This window comes from Malurus melanocephalus, unplaced genomic scaffold (genome assembly GCF_030028575.1).
Source record: "Malurus melanocephalus ecotype Western Australia unplaced genomic scaffold, MMel_1.1 scaffold_50, whole genome shotgun sequence".
NCBI classification, from domain to species: Eukaryota; Metazoa; Chordata; class Aves; order Passeriformes; family Maluridae; genus Malurus; species Malurus melanocephalus.
The window spans coordinates 758,654-774,569 of NW_026623282.1; the positions used below are offsets into that span (position 1 = coordinate 758,654).

The following is a 15,916-nucleotide window of genomic DNA, read 5'->3' on the forward strand; positions in this document are numbered from 1 at the left end:
AATAAGTAATTAGCTACTAGTCTTGGTTTTGGACACAAATCCATTTTACAGACTTCACATTACACTTCTTATTGTCCATGAGGCTGTTTCGGGGCCTGGTGAGTTGAGATCTCAGTTTCCAGATCTCTCGTTCTGTCTTTGTATTAGCCAGTCATGTTCAGCCATAGACTGTTAGTATTCTTTGCTCTGAGAAAATAAAAGATAAAAAGGGAAGGAGGTACCCTAGGTAACAAGATACTAAAACCAAAACGAAGACTTGCCTGGGCTGTGATCAGAGACCCTGCATTGTTCTCCAAGCTATTTCTCCTAAGGCATTGATGAGTAAAAATTTCYTAGGGACTGACAGATCTTCAAAACCCACAGAGAAAACAGATACTGTTCTGGTTAGGATAGAAACCAAGAAACTCAACTGATGTATTTGAGTGTCTGTTTCCCCCTTCCTGGCTGATGCATTTCTCTGGTAGCACATTTACTGCCATTTTATTTGGGGAGAACTTGCATTATTCCCAGGTATTGGATAATTTGTACTTCTTCACTATAGTCCCCTGACCTTTATATCCACACACTGGGTCTCTTCTTCCTTTTTTCAAAAATTTTGGATCATCATCTGTTGGAACCTTTGTTGATAAGCACAACTGATTAAGAGCTGTACCTTTTATGTCTCCTTCCTGAGAAATGCACTTCAGGCTGCTTGTGTTGTGATTTGGGGAARGGATAGAGAAGCTACAAAAAATACCATTTCAGGTAAATTGCTGTCAATTTGTTGTCACAGAGATKAAAGAATGTTTTCACCTTCTATGGACCAGGGAATATGGAGGGGACTTGGTTTCTTTCCATGCTGATATRGAATCAATGCCCCTGAAATTGCTTAGGTTTCTGTGAGTAGTGCTCTGAGCTGGGCAGTTTGTGAGCATAYGTAGAAAATCCCTGGATTGAGTTAAAATATTTCAGCTCTTCAACATTTATAATTTTTCTTCACATAGCAGTAATAATGATGCTGTATTAATTAGCTAATATGTTGATGTGTTATTCTTGCTCATTTTAAGTCTCTGAAAGAAAGCCTGAGCCATTTTGCCCTGTATTTTTTCTATATCATGCACAAACATTTTCACTGGGTTACCATTCATACAATTGATTACTAGTAGTCCAATTTTAGCAGAAATAAATTTCAGTTTCCTTATTTTTGACACTGTCTTTCTTGAAGAAATCTCACTTATCCTCCACTGGGAAAATGACAGTTCATTGGAGAATTGGCAGGGAAGTTAGAAGCATTTTTTATTTTTATTTTTTTTTTCCTAAAGCTTGGACAGTTTTAACATGCTTTTGTCTTCAAGAGGTGGCTGAGCAGTCTTGAATGGATGTTTTATTMATTTTACTGTGTATACAAAATAAATTTCTACAGCAATTTCTTGGGCTATATTGAATGCTTCTTTTTCCTTCTACTTGCTGTTGTAAAATACACACCTACTGCCCTATCTAAGAAGATGATGGGCTTGGGAGAGGAGGGAATATTATTTCTGTGCCAATGAAAAAGTTATTTGTTCAAAGTGGGGAAAATAAAGGARTTGAATGTTGTTTTAGACATATGARTTTTTCCTGTGGCCTCTAATCTTGTAAAATTCTTGCAAAATACAGTATTTAAAAAAACAACAAATGAATGTAGTTGATCGGGGATTGACATAATAGGTCTGAGGTAATTTCCAGTAGTTACTTTTGTTTACTTTCTCTTGTACATTGTGAGTGAGCTTTACTTCAAGAAATGTCTTTAGAGATACTTTCAGCAGTTTATGTTCACATTATATGATGAAAAATCTTACATCTCTAGCTATTCTCTTTGATTAGTCTCATGTCCGGTATAACTTGACATTGAAAATCATAAATTTGTACAATTACATGCATTTTGTGGAAAATACAACACTGTTGTTTTCCCTGTGCACAGAATGTGTGAGACTTGCAAACACTGTTTTACTCAAAATTGGATCCTTCTGTTCATGTAACAAATTTTGAGATCTGATTTACTTTTCTGTGTTTAGAWTGGGCTTAATCCAGATTCCCATTGTTTTAGACTTTGTTTTAGACTCCAAGTAAATGCACAGCTATAGAAGCATGAGGAGGGAGCAACAAAAACATCCATTTGCTAGACAGCACTGAACTGAACTGCCATTGGGTTTAGGCTGTGGCTGCTGAGCTCTGGTTATTACTGTGATTCTGTCATGGCATCAGTTAAACCCCTAACTTGAAAAAAAACAATTTGCAAGAATTAAAAGGTTCGGACTTTTTCCTTTGTCTTGGGATAAGGTAATTTCCATAAGAAAAATACTGTTGACTGGTAAACAGAGAGGACTATTCTCTAAGTTTCAGAAATAAAATATAAATAGAGACAGGCATTTACAATTCAAATATAGAACAAACTCATTAGGAAAAAAAGATTGGAAAATAAATAGCAGCTCCAGAGAGATGCTCAATATAATGGAGGACAACAGTAAATGTCATGTACTTTGTACAGAACATCCTTGGGGCTAGGCATATGGAATTTATGCTGTGTCTCTTGATCCTGCTTCTCAGTTTGTTCTCTCTTTATATGTTGTTATCTGCTCTGCATGGATTTCTCYTGCAGCTCATTTAAATAGGGATTCAGCGAGGCTTTGAAACAGTCAGGCTGGAAGTGCAGGTCCTTAGTATGATAAATCACTAGAAAAGAAAGTACTTCCAAAGGACTGTTCACATCTAGATAGGCAAAACTTATCTCTAGAGGTATCTCTTCATTTTTCTAGGGGCTGATCCATCCTAAAGTTGGGATAAACCAGATAGATAGATCTGATAGATCTCTGCCTCCTTGTCTCGACTGTAAAATAAACAGTACTACTACCTTATGTCAAGGGGGTGTAAGAAGACTGAAATTACCATATTTCTGCAGAAAAGAGCCGTGAAAAGGTGTAAGTGTTAGAGAGAACTGTTYAAAAGTGTTCTAGGCATGATTTAGCAGTATTTTCCTTCCACTTCTTGTGGTGCTTAACTGTTGTACCTATTCTTAAATCCAGGAAGACMGAAAAGAGTGGTGCTCATAACATGAAGAAAGAAGTACTTAGCATATTTCTAAAACAATCTGTGATCACGGGGGAGAGACCAACCATGAAAAACATCAATCTTTAAGGGGGAGAATTTCACATTAAGRGTTTGTGTCTGAAACTGCTTTGCAGCTCCAGCTAGAACTGATTAAATGCTGACATGCAAAAGCTGTCTCCAAAGAATCTGTTGAATACCTAAGTCTTTTCTGGAGTAAAATAAAGAAATATAGATCTCATTTATCAGGGCCTACAATCTTTTCCTGCTTGTATCTRCTTGATCTGAGGGTCATTTAAAATGTATTAGAGCTTTAAGATTGGAATGCGAGGCTAATTTGAAACCTGGCTCTAAGATGACTGATTATGTTATTATACATCGCATTGGTTAAACTAAAGCATAGTGTCTGATGACAAGAGGAATCCAAAATGTGGTATTGCCTGGTGAAATAGCTGTTCCTTTTCACAGATAATGCTATATAATTCCACTTAGCTTTTTTATGTCCTCATGGCTCTTAAAGTAATGGACACCTAGGGCAGAGGCTGGGTGARGAAATACGAAAAGCTGGCAAATACTCCGAGCTCACAGATTGGAAATCTCCTGGTTTGGCTTCAGACTGAATGTGGAGAACTTTCCAGCACTCCCTCAGTCGCTTCCAATGTTTTCTTTGACGTATTTGGACCCTGACCAATTTTCCCAACTGCTCCCAAGCCCTTTCTAATAGTCTCCTAACCCACTTGGATGTTCCCTCAGCTCCTTTACGCCCTTTCCATTGGCACGGATATGAAGTTCTGCTGCTTCAGGAATAATGCTGAAGATAAATGTGCTTTCATCCTTCTTCTCAAAGGGGTTCATTCCCAGTGTTTTACAGTAGCTGAATTCTGTTAATGTCATTTGAGGTGTTCCAARTTTATACTGAATGGGGCCACGGGGAGCAGGCAGGCTTGGCATTTGAGTGGGAATGGCTCCCTCTCCCATTATGCTAGGAGCAGTGTGTTAGTACTATGAAATTAATTGTTTTAGCAAGATTAGAGATGAAACAGTTAAAATGAAAGGCAGTCATAGAGAGACCAGCTTTAGTGCAGGAAGGTGGTGTTGGCCCTTGTCTGTCCCTGGGCGACACTGCAGAGAGAATGATCCTTGTCTGGAGAGGCACCCAGACAGCACCGGGAGTATCAGCCCCCCCACTTGTTTTGGGTTATTCCTGTTTTACTAGGCAACCTTGCTTTTTTTTTCTTTCTTCAAATCTCCTTCACAATCTTTTTGTTTCATTGTCCAGGCCTGGTTTGGACTTTGGAATAAGCAGAGTTAAAGTATCCCTGACCACGTAAATGCTGATTAGTGCAACACACACGGTCCAAAAAGGTGCRAAACAAGTTTTGCATCTGCCTCTGTTTTGTCTCTGGTCTTCTAACTGAAATATTAACCAGCACCCCTCTGTCACTGTTTTAGAAATGCCTTGGTCTTTCGTATGTTTGTCCTGGCAGAACTCCTTTCACATAGGAGTGTGCTCATGTGCCACTCTGTAGACCATGTTCCCATGTTTATCTTTCTCATTCATAAACATCAATTTCAGGCACCTACAATATTCAGGTAATATAAATTTCAGTCCTTATTTGTGATAAAGAAGGATATTAAACAGCGTGGCTCTTTGACTGGTCTTGATGCAGCAGCAAAGTCTTTGCTTCCATGTACAGTCCTTAGAAAGCCTCTTTACSATAGGCAGTTAGGTCTCATTTGAACAACATTAGCCATTTCAGAGATAATTAAATGTTATTGTGAGACCATTGTAGGTTGATGCAACCTCTGGTAAATATATTATTTGGTACAATGATATTTAATCCTGTGGTTCTGGTGAAGACAGAGCAGCTGTGAGGGAGAGTAACCAATGTGAACATGTCTGCCAACAGCCCTGCGTCAAAGGGATGATCTGCCCAGCTTGTGGTATCCTCTCTAGCTATTTCCATATGTCTTGCATAATAATTTCATTTTTGAAATAAAAAGCATATTTATTTATATATATATWTTTTAAAAGTTCTGGCCTTGTAAAAGGATTTAGTGATACAGATTAGAAACTMATTTTCAATTTTTATATTTTACTATTGGGCAGTAACACTGTATCAGAGATCAGGAATATTTCAGAAACTACATTTAAAATCTGATTTTTCTTTTGTGGCAGTGAATAGCTATATAATAGTGATGACCAAGGTAAACAGCTTATCCATAATACTGAATTCCTGAAATATTTGGAAGAGACTAAAGATGTTTTACATATGTCATATCATATTTCGATGTTAGCTCTGCTTCCTCTTGAATTTTCATGGGAATGAAAAAGAATATTCACATAATAGGTTTGGTTCTGCAGGAAGGATTGTTAATTCAATTTAGAATACATTACTAGGGAAGATAAGCAAAGCTAGTCTGTTTWAAAAAAAAATTACAATTAGGAGACTAGAGAGACTAAGGAAAAATATTCTTGCTTCATGCTTTAGAAATTTATTCTCTTGGCATGTTTGCAAATGTGGTTTTTAGGACTTATCAAATGCTATGTTAAATATTTAAACCTAAAAATTGCTCTGGTTGTGTAGTAAAAGGTAATGACAGAAAACCGGTTTTGTGTCAGAGGTGACATTGTTTTGGGCTGTTTGAAAAAGAGCAGGAAGTTTAATTGATCAAGTAGTTAAAATGTTAGACAGTTTCCAAAGCTGCAGATTTGATTCTAATAAATTTGTGGCCTTCAAACTGAGTTCTCATTTGCGTGAGCAAGCTCTGAATCTGCAGCGTGCCCAGAAATATTGGACCTGCATCTAATGGCTCTAGAAAGGATCTCCAACATGAATACGTTCAAGTCGTAGCAGTCCAGACTGGCTGACCAGTTCTGCACAGGCTTTGATTTTTGGGGAGTGCCCAATAACAGCTGCAGAACAAGTGCAGATGAGTCAGGCAGCGCCTCACAGAAGCTCATTGAAGCAGCCAAATGCTAAAAACTGCAGTAACAGCCCAGCTGCCTGAGCTGCAAATTACTGAAGATAGGAATATGTATTTGGGAACCAYCTTTATTTATTTACCTTCCCACTCTTGTAATTTTTGTACTTTTTTGTTTATTGCGGTTCTAGATGGACCTGTGCTCTGGACTTGTGGTATAAACTGATAGGGCAACTTCAGCCATATGGCTGTCTACTTCTCTGTTAAATATGATTGAAATTAGTCAGTGGATTTAGAATTAAAAGATACGGATGAGGAGCCAAAACCATTTATGTACAGTGTCATATATATGGGGTGTCATCGCATAAACATAATTTTCTTAGGAGCTTGCATTGAAAGTCTGACATGAGTTGGTTTGAAGACTTCTTGTGTTCTGAGCTTGAACTGTAGGCTTCTGAAGGCAGTAGGCTGTCTTCTTGTTCTGTGTTTGTACACACACACAGAGTATAATCCTGTTCTGTGCCAGAGAGTGGATTAAATAGATTTGATATCCTGAAGTTGTCTTCTGTGTTAATGTTTTCAGGGTCAATGAGTGTAGGACTGTGTTTAAAATGGTTTTGAATCTGGAAGTAATCATAACCACTGATTTCAAGACTATGTACTTATTCAGCTCTTGTGGTTGGAAATACCTCTTAGAGAACAGGAATTGAGCCATTATTGTGTCTTACTTTGAGTTATGAATTAATTCACTGTACAGAATTATTACTAATGTGTAAGACAAGTGCACTGGTATAGTCCGTGACTTCATACACAGTTAGTCCTCTTGTCTCCCAATGCAATTTAGTTGGAAGAAATAGAAATCCAATTYTTTAAGTATTTCATGTTAAATCATGTTTTGCTTTTATGAACTGTATTACCAGAGAGGAGTAGAAGGTTRTACAGTGAATTCTTAATGGCTTAAATAATGGTTTAAATGTTTGCTTTYTYGCCTTTCATCRTAATGCTGCAACAGAGTAAACCTAAATGCTGTTTTTCTGTTTAGTTTTCCCAGCATAATGAAATTATGATGTAGTTATTAATAGTATGCTAGTTTGTCCATTTAATACCCTTCTAATAATTAATTATCTATATTAATAATCTTCTGAATTTTATTTTTCTCAGAAGAGTCTTTGTTTTAAATAAGAAATGTGAAAATTAACACTACCCTTAGAATGATGATTGAAGAGCCTGCTGCTGCAAAAGTGGAATGGCTTGAGGGATTGAAGCAGTAGGTGGTTGCCTATAATTTGTTAAGGAGCTTTTTTGATTACTAGTTGTCAAAAAGTTTTGGAATTAGAGGGGGTGTTGGTGAAAAATTAATAGGCTGTGCCTAGAACTTCTTGATCTCCCCAAAATAGTTGTGGTGAACAGTGGAATAGTTAAATAGCTGAAAAGGTGAGTGAGGCTGTGTTCTTGAGTAAAACAGCAGCTTATGTTCCAGTCACACAGGGTATTAAGTGCCTGTTCAAGTGACTCTMATAAACACTTCTTTGGATTTCAGTGGGTTCATTCACATGAATTAAATTAAGCAGATGCTAAAAAGTTTGCAGAAACTTGAACCTGTCTGAGGAGTTTATTTTCCTGGTAGCTCTGCCTGCCCWGAAGTATTTACAGCATGCTCTCACTTTCTAAAAACTTGCTATCATACTTGTAATTCTGCATTTAAAAGTATGAGACTTTTGCTATTAAACCTCTGAACAAATGTAAAAAAAAAAAAAAAAAATCACTTGAAGTCACAAATTGCAGGGTCAAATAAAAAGTTTATCTGTAAGAATCTGCATGTAGATAGGAAAATTCTTTGTTAAGAATGATCCATAAAAAAAAACTTCATGGAGGGAGCGTGGGGAAAAAACAAAAGTTTTCCAAAAGTTGATGTTTATTAAAAAGAGAAGGATCGTAGCAAATCCTCCACAGAAAGATAAAATATACATACCAGGAAAAGTGATTGATCTAGAATTCATTCCTTTTTCCTTTCTCAGCTCTCTTAGCTGACATGGTGATGAAAAGAGAGGATTAAAATGGGCTTCTTAAGACCAGCATTTTATGAGGAAATGATTAAAAGCACATTGTGTCTCGTAAAGTGAGGTTGTACTCTTTTTGGTCCAGCCTTGCTGCAAAGCATTTTCAGAGGAGAGCAACAGAAATGGAGAGGGGATAAATATAGATAATTCTAATTTTCATTATTAATGAATAATAATACCTGTGGAATTTTCCATTTGTTTTCCTGGTCTGTYATTCACTGAAAACCCAGTGCACCCTGAAGGCAGGTCTATATCCAGAAATTATTTTTGGTCAAAATGGCTTCAACTCCTTTGTTTAGAGAACAGTTCACAGAGACAGGAACTACGTTATGGAAGCAGGGAAATAACATGGGAGAATCAAAATTCTCTCTGTGCACCCCACTGCCTGCCCCCAGGCCCCCCACCAAAAAAAAAAAAAAAAAAAAAAAAAAAAAAAAAAAAAAAAATAGGGAATAAAGGAGGGAGAGGATGAGAGAGAGAAATTTCTGAAGGCCCAGCACAGAGAAATTAGTTGGAGTTGGCTATAGTTTCCATGAAAAACTTAATTCTAACACACATCGCATTTGATTTTTAGAATCCTGAGGTATTTATCTTCCATACCATGGCACATAGGGAGAAACTGGCTTTCTGGAGAAGCCTTTACCGAAGACTTTGGTAACAGAGTACCAATTTTGTGATAAAAACTGAAAGTTTTCACTTTCTGTTTTTCCCTTTCAGTATTTTTATCCAGAAGCACCATCAGGTGTTCATAGGTCCCTAGCACAAAACAGTAATCACTATGGTCACCTCCCTTCTCAAACTTTGGGAAGGAACTCAAGCAATTGTGTGTGAATTTAAAATTAAATGGTTTAAAATGGTTTCACAAGTCTCTGGGAATCCGGATGGAGTGGAGATTTTTAGCAAACCCTATAAATCCACCTTTAAGTAAAAAAATCTGGTAAATCTAATTCTCCTTCATTGCCTAAATTTATTTTAGCTGTAAAATTATAACGGAAAATRGTTAAATTTATTTTAGCTGTCCATGACTGATGGTAGTAGGAGCTGGTTAAGAATCATATCCTTGATCAAGGCTCAGTTGCTGCCTCTCCCCAGCCACAGGCCACCCAAGCACTTTCCCTGGGAGAACCATGTGTATGAGCCACTGGCTTCAATCCAGCCTGTAAAATGCTCATAATTATGGAGTCTCATTAAAATGAAATCAGTGAAACAGGCTGCTGCTCTTAAAAATGATGGGCAGAATCCAGAGATCCTGAAGACCTTTATGCTTTCATTGTGAAATAATTCCTTCTGTTCTTTGGATCTATTGATTAATTTAGAAAAAGTACTGTTATKGTTAGCAGGATCTCCTGAAGAGATGCCCATCATCTGAGGACAATGCTGYGAAATCTGTTTAATAGCTGACCTCCATTTTTCAGATACTGGGATGAAATCCATTGGTGTTGTTGAAATGATGGTCAGCCCCTCAGCATCTTCATACTTCTTAATTTGTAACAGCAATCTGCTAACAGTGTTCAAGAATTCAAAGACAGCTCATGATGGTTTTATTTTTTCCTGCTAATTCACTCTCTCTACTTCCAAAATTCAAAATAAGGCATTTTAGTTTTTACATRAGTTTACCAGTCAGATTAGAAGGTMCTGACATCTATTTTTCTGAGCTCTGACTCAGTTCAAAGCACCAATCCTGCAATGCCAAGAAGAGGTTTTACTGCTTATGGCTGCTCCCCACTGCAGTTTGCAGTTACCTGAAAGCCATTCAGTTGAAGGATGTGGGACAGCAATGGCTTTCTGGTTTGGTGTGTGCATCCTCAGATGAGSTACAGCTTCCCAGCAGTAAAGCTGGGAAAGACTTTAACATTTCTGACAGGTGCTGAGTTACAGAAATGGTCTGGAAGATTCTTTGTTGATGCATCCATACAGGTTATGCTCAAAGCAGTTAGACTGAGGGTGCCCCAATAGGATTTTTTTCGTGTGATTTTAATCAGTTTAATTCAGGGATGGAACATCGGGCTTAGCCTGTGGCGGGATGGCTCCAACACATTGATGAAAATTACTTGAATTTGAAAAGGTGTAATTGTAGGATGCACAGGGATAAAGAAAGTTGTCTCACTAAGTTCAGGATTCAGTTYTCATTTCTGCATAAATGGCAGGAACCAAAGTGTAATCTCCTGTATTTTATGCATTTTCTCTTTTATTTTCACATACTAAATATGCATTCTTGTATCTCTTTTAAAAAAATCCAGATCGGTTTTTTTGACTCAAGAGGAAATACACTTCCTTGAAAAAGCATAGTCTGAAACCTTTTCCTTAATAAYTGGAGCCAATAGATGCTCCCAGTAGTGAAGTTCCTTTCTTTTTCTCCTTAATTGCAAGCACTAAAAAAAGCTATAGTTAAGACACTGACAATACAATAAATAGCTGACCTGGTGGAACGTGCTTGGGCTGTAGCCAGGAATCTGATCCATAGAAACACTCTCCTTTGGGAAATGGTTCTTTCTCTGCTTTGTAAGTCTTGTAGTAGCCTATTAAAATGATTAAAAAAAAATGGCTTAAAATAAAGCAAAGTCTTTATTTTTATAAATAATCAAATTCCAAAATAGTAGTCTGGTAGATTGTGACTCTTTTGAGAATAGGAGGAAATAATACTACTACTTGTGAATTATGGATTGTTTCCACTATTGCTGATATCAATRTACATCCAGGAATATGTGTTGTGAATTTGTTAGGTTTGGCTGACCCTGAGTGAGAGTGGTATTATAGCTGAGTTCTGTAAAACACTGCATTATTTCCAAAGTACTCTGTAATAACATCCACGGTCTGGAATTCTGTTCTCTCGCAAGCTCCAGCACACAMGGAGTGCAGCATGAATGTATCATCGGCATATTAATTACCTGAATAATCAAAGTGAACGCCCACAGTTGCTGTTTGCTGGAGATTTCATCAGCCGGTCAGGAGCAGAGCAGTGCCAGTTCAGTAACAGCTTGCTCCAAACTGTTGGAGGCTGRTGTTGACCTCGCATTAAAGAAAGGCTGCAGCTGTGCAGGGAACCAGCCTATTCCACCCCTGTTGGGTTGCTATGGGCACGTGGGTCTAAGAGCCTCTAATATGGACTGGCAGCAAGTGAAGGAAATCTCTAAAAGATCTAAGCATAAACCAGAGCATTCAGCTTGATACACAGGTCGTGGACTRGGGCTTCACATTGTTTGACCAGTGAATTTGTCACACATGGAGCAGATGGAAAGTGTTTCTTGCCGACTCTTTTCATAGGGTGAAGATGTTTTGTGGATGAAATTTGCTTGTGTGTTTTGTTAGCGATGTAGATGAGTAATTTTCTGAGCACAGAGCTGGTTCATGAAGGGGGAAAAGTGATACTTAAAGAAATGAAAAGTGAGAGCCATGAAAGTTATATTGCAGATCTCGTAAGGAAAACCAGAGCTCATTTTTTTCCCCAAATTGGTTATCTGGATAATCAAAGTTAATCACCATTGTTTAACACTTTGGATTAAAAAACATAATTGTGTCTGTAGAGTTGCCTCCTAAATTTAAACTAGTGATCAGATTGGTTTTTCCTAATCAGAAAGTCATAAAGATTGCTTGCGGGGAGTCATGGGGTGGTGGTATTTATGTGACAATTCCAACTCAACTGCTTATGTCAAATGGGCAATTTTTCACAGTCACCAGGTTTGCAGAAAACTTAAAGTGATGAAATCACTCTTCCCAGAAAGAGAAATGAAAAGGCCAGACTAAAAAGCAAAACTGTTAAGAATTAAAAATGAGGTGAATCTGCTGTTCAGATTTTCAGAAGCCTCACTGCTTTATTTCCCAAAATAAGGCTGCCCATGGTCTGTTTCTGTTTCTTACRTAAGTTTACATAATTAAGTCTATTTATTCTCATTTTCTTTTAGGTGATCCTGATCCTTACCAAGTATTACCATACTGACATGGGGAAAGTTCTKGAGAGCTCTTTGTGGAGGTAAGTTCTCTGCTTTTTCTGTAACCTTCCCTCCTGCCATTCTTGGAATAGATTCATTGCTTCCCTTTCCAGACTGCTGCTGAGTTGAGTTGGTAGTTGACTGATGCCATTGTAGGAAGATTATCCCAGATCATCATCAGCTCTTACTYCTTCTCTTCCCTGAATGCAATTCTTGTATTTGAATTACAGTTTGTGATGAGTTTCAACAGTAATGTACCTTATTGATGCCATTTTGCAAGGMGCCATGCTTTTCCTTTTCCTGGAAATTTTGCATCGAATTTACTTTAAAAGTTTGAAATGCTTACGGTGTTGGCATGTGTCTGTTGGGAGTTCTTGCTGCTTGAGTAGTGTACTGAGGTTAGTAAATAATCCTGCTCTGGAAGTAGTTGTGATTGTCTGGATGAAATATACCAGCAGTGTAGGTTATATTGTGTTTTATGACAACTGGGAATAAATAGTAATCCAAATAAATTTCTAAGCTGWTTCTCATTCCCATAGTATTTGTGAATTAAGATGCTTGTTGCCTGCATGTGCACAGCTCAGGTGTACATCAGCACAAAAGCAGGGCTAGGGTAAGTCTATGTTATACTAGTCACCCTGGTTATCTTCTCAGGTCTTAGCTGTGTTTTGCTAAGGGGGTCTGTCGTGCTCTAATATTTGTGTGTGTGTGTCTRTATAAATTTTCCGCAACAAATTTTTGCTAGACCCATGATGTACATTTGAAAAGCAAAAGTATTTYGCTGTTATCAATAAATATAATACTGTGCCAAACTCTGCTAGTTTTGCCGGTTATCTCTAGCAGTAGAAATAAATGACAGGAGACTTAAGCAGTCATATATGAAATTCAAATGTAACTCATAAGCTTCAGGTCTAGAAACAAATAATTTATCTAAAACCTTGTGCCTTAGGTACTTGTAAACTTCACAATGTTTTAGGAGCTTGTACCGATCTTCAGCTGTGTGTGTAAGGACCTTTACAGAGAAAATCCAACGAATGGACTGGCTAAGGGAAGAGGGAGTGGGAAAGCCTGTGTCTAGGACATGCTGCAAAACAACCTTATTATTTATGTTGAAAGAGGTGTCATTGTTTTAACTTTGTAGGGTTTCTGTGACAGTGCTTCTGCAATACCTTGTTGTCACAYCAGGGTCTGAGTAGTGCTCAGTCTGGCCAGGGCCAGTGGTCCATGCTAAATAAAGGTATTTTCAAGTAAAAAGGAATCTTTTTCAGGAAAGAGTGTTAGATCAAATGGAGACTGCTTAACATTGGCTCAGGATTGGCCTTTTTTAGGGCCATGGCAGTTCATTTGTAACTATCCTTTAAACTTACAAGATGCAAAATTRTTTGCACATTTGTTTCTGTTTTAATTTTTGTCCAACATCTTTTGCAAATAAGACAAACCAGTGACAGTTTGGATACTCCCAATTGCGTAAGCACACTCTGCTTTCCTATTGCATGCCAGTGGCCCATACAACATGTGCAATATATTTCAAGTTTTGCAATCCATACTTTGAGGTATCTATCATAGTCTTTTAAACATTTTCAGTTGGACTCTTCAAAATAAACTCTTTGCTCTTTTAAAATAAACATAAACCAGGCTCCAGATAATGTTACTTTCTTTTGAGAACATAAACATTTAAAACAAGGTCATTCAGACCTTGCTGACAGCTGGTGTAAAGAACTGGTGTGAACTGCATTCAAAAAAACTGATACTAGCGTGCATCATCTGGAAATCGTGCCTTTTTWCTTACAAGTAACAGATGCACCAGATGTTTTGGTACTGGCACAGGTCATGGTACCGCCCCAGGGGCTGGGCACAATGTCCTCAGGGCTCTAGGTGGTGTCAGGCTTTGGGGATGTGCCAAGTGCCCAAGGCTCCATGGGACACTTCAGTGCAGCAGGGATGGGTCCTTGGGTATGTCTTACAATTTCACGGGGCACAKCCCAGCCAGGGTCTGGACATCAGGGTGCCTTGGGCTGTCCACTTTGTCAAGAGAACCCCTGGGAGCTCCTTGATGTGATGATGCYGAGAAGCTGCTGAGCCAGGGAGGGGATGAAGGCGGGGGGTTGTTGACCAGACAGACTGGATGGGTTCTGAGTCACCTGGTCTAGTGGAAGGTTCCCTGCCCATGCCAGAGGGGTTGGAATTAGATGGTCTTTAAGGATCCTTCCAACCCAAACTATTCTATGATTCTGTGGTTTCCAAAACCAGGATGGAAAAGCTGAAAGGAAGCGAGTGCTTCAGATTAGCACTTGGGCCAGGGGTTACTGCCTAGCTAATCCATGCCTGGATATGTTCTGGACTCACCTTTTCCTCCACCTCTGTCCACTGTGGTGTAGAAGAAAGGCACACAGTTGTCAGGAAGAGTTACAAAATGCTTGGATCTGGAAAAGCCCAATTCAGACCAATGACTGCAAAAATATCAAATAGTGCCTTTCTCTGTCGAGATGTAGCTCACTATTTGTACTGTATAAATGAACGAATCTGCCTTTGCMGTCAGGGGACTTCTGTGTTTTTCCCTGTGTAAAATGGTTGGAGCTTCACCAGTTTTCACCCACATTTGCTGATGGAAATGGGGTGTTGTATTCACATTGGCAGCCTGCCCGGAGTGTGTAGTGTATATATTTTTCAACTTTTTTGTTTGATTCTCTTTTTCATTCCTTTCATTTGCATCTAACAAATATGCAGTAAAACAGGTGTGATAACGTTACAGTGGTGNTTTTTTTTTTTTTTTTTGGTCAGCAGAGAAGTGCCATTAGTCTGTTTCTATGCCCTAGCAAGAATGGACCCTCTCTAGTTATTTCCTGAATTGGTTCAATGTTTTTGTTCCTATGTTGCCTGACTAGCTAATACCAAACATGATATTCTCTAAAGTCACTAAGTGACTTAGTCACTAAATGAAAATAAACTAGTTTTATAAACTGATCAATTCCCATCAGGGTAATTTTAAAATGTTAATATCCCAATTTCTCTTGCTGTTCAGTGAATATTAACCTAGCTTGGTATTTATCAGTTACTTTGTTTCATAAAACTGCATCTTTGATCTTTTAAAATGTACTTCATCTCTTTCCTTTTCTTCCATCAGTCAAAAGAATTTTTTTGTTTAGTGGAACAAAGAATGAGAAAGGATGGTCTAGTGATACTTGTTTGTTCTTAGTGACCTTGGAGTTGCAGTCAGATTTTAAAGAGTAATGCAAATGGTGGTGAAAAACACCAGTCGGAGGTACATGCCTGGGCACGGGGGCTTTATGCAAAGATRATTTGCAGGTGGATCTTGGTGACACATTTTTGTTCCTCTGCAGAGCACTGTCATTTTGTGTAGGTAATTTATGCCTGCCCACACAAGTCAGGTTACAGGCTTGGGAAGCCTAAATTTAAAGTACCTTGGAATTTTTCCTTGCTGAATAAGTAGGGAAAATAGTGCKGTGTAGTGAAAGTCTTAACAGGTTTTTTACTAGTAACAGCCATGTCTGCTTACACTGAAGGGGTGAAGATGAAATCTTGTTGGAAGTGTGCAGTTAAAAAAATACCACACTGTGCTTCTGTAGTCAGCTATTTCTGATGCTTTCCTAATTTGCTTGTAAAATAATTGTCAAGGCTTAAATTGTATAATTATTTGACTCAAAATAGGGTAGGGAAATTTATAGAGATGACATTGGTTGCCTCTTGAATATAAACTAAAATAAGTTTTCAAGGAGGAGCAGAGGCTTGGTTTTAGGTCTACTTTTAGAGTTTCTAAACTGTGGTACATATTGGGAATGCAGGTTGGTTGTCGTGTTAGAGCTCATTAGCATAATGAAAAAACTGAGAATTYGAGTACTAAATTTGTCATCACAAGTTGTGCATAGATAGAAGATACTCTGCATGCTAGACCTGTTCCTGTCAGAGTCCACTCACGTA

At 38.1% G+C, this 15,916-nt stretch overlaps 1 protein-coding gene across 1 annotated transcript in view; it reads left to right on the forward strand.

Moving 5' to 3' along the window:
* SORCS2 (sortilin related VPS10 domain containing receptor 2) overlaps positions 1-15,916 on the forward strand; it is a 521,698-nt gene that overhangs the window by 158,574 nt on the left and 347,208 nt on the right. Inside the window, exon 2 of the mRNA XM_057365256.1 lies at positions 11,951-12,018. Within this exon, the coding sequence (XP_057221239.1) occupies positions 11,951-12,018 (68 nt within the window). The remainder of the gene's footprint in view (positions 1-11,950; positions 12,019-15,916) is intronic.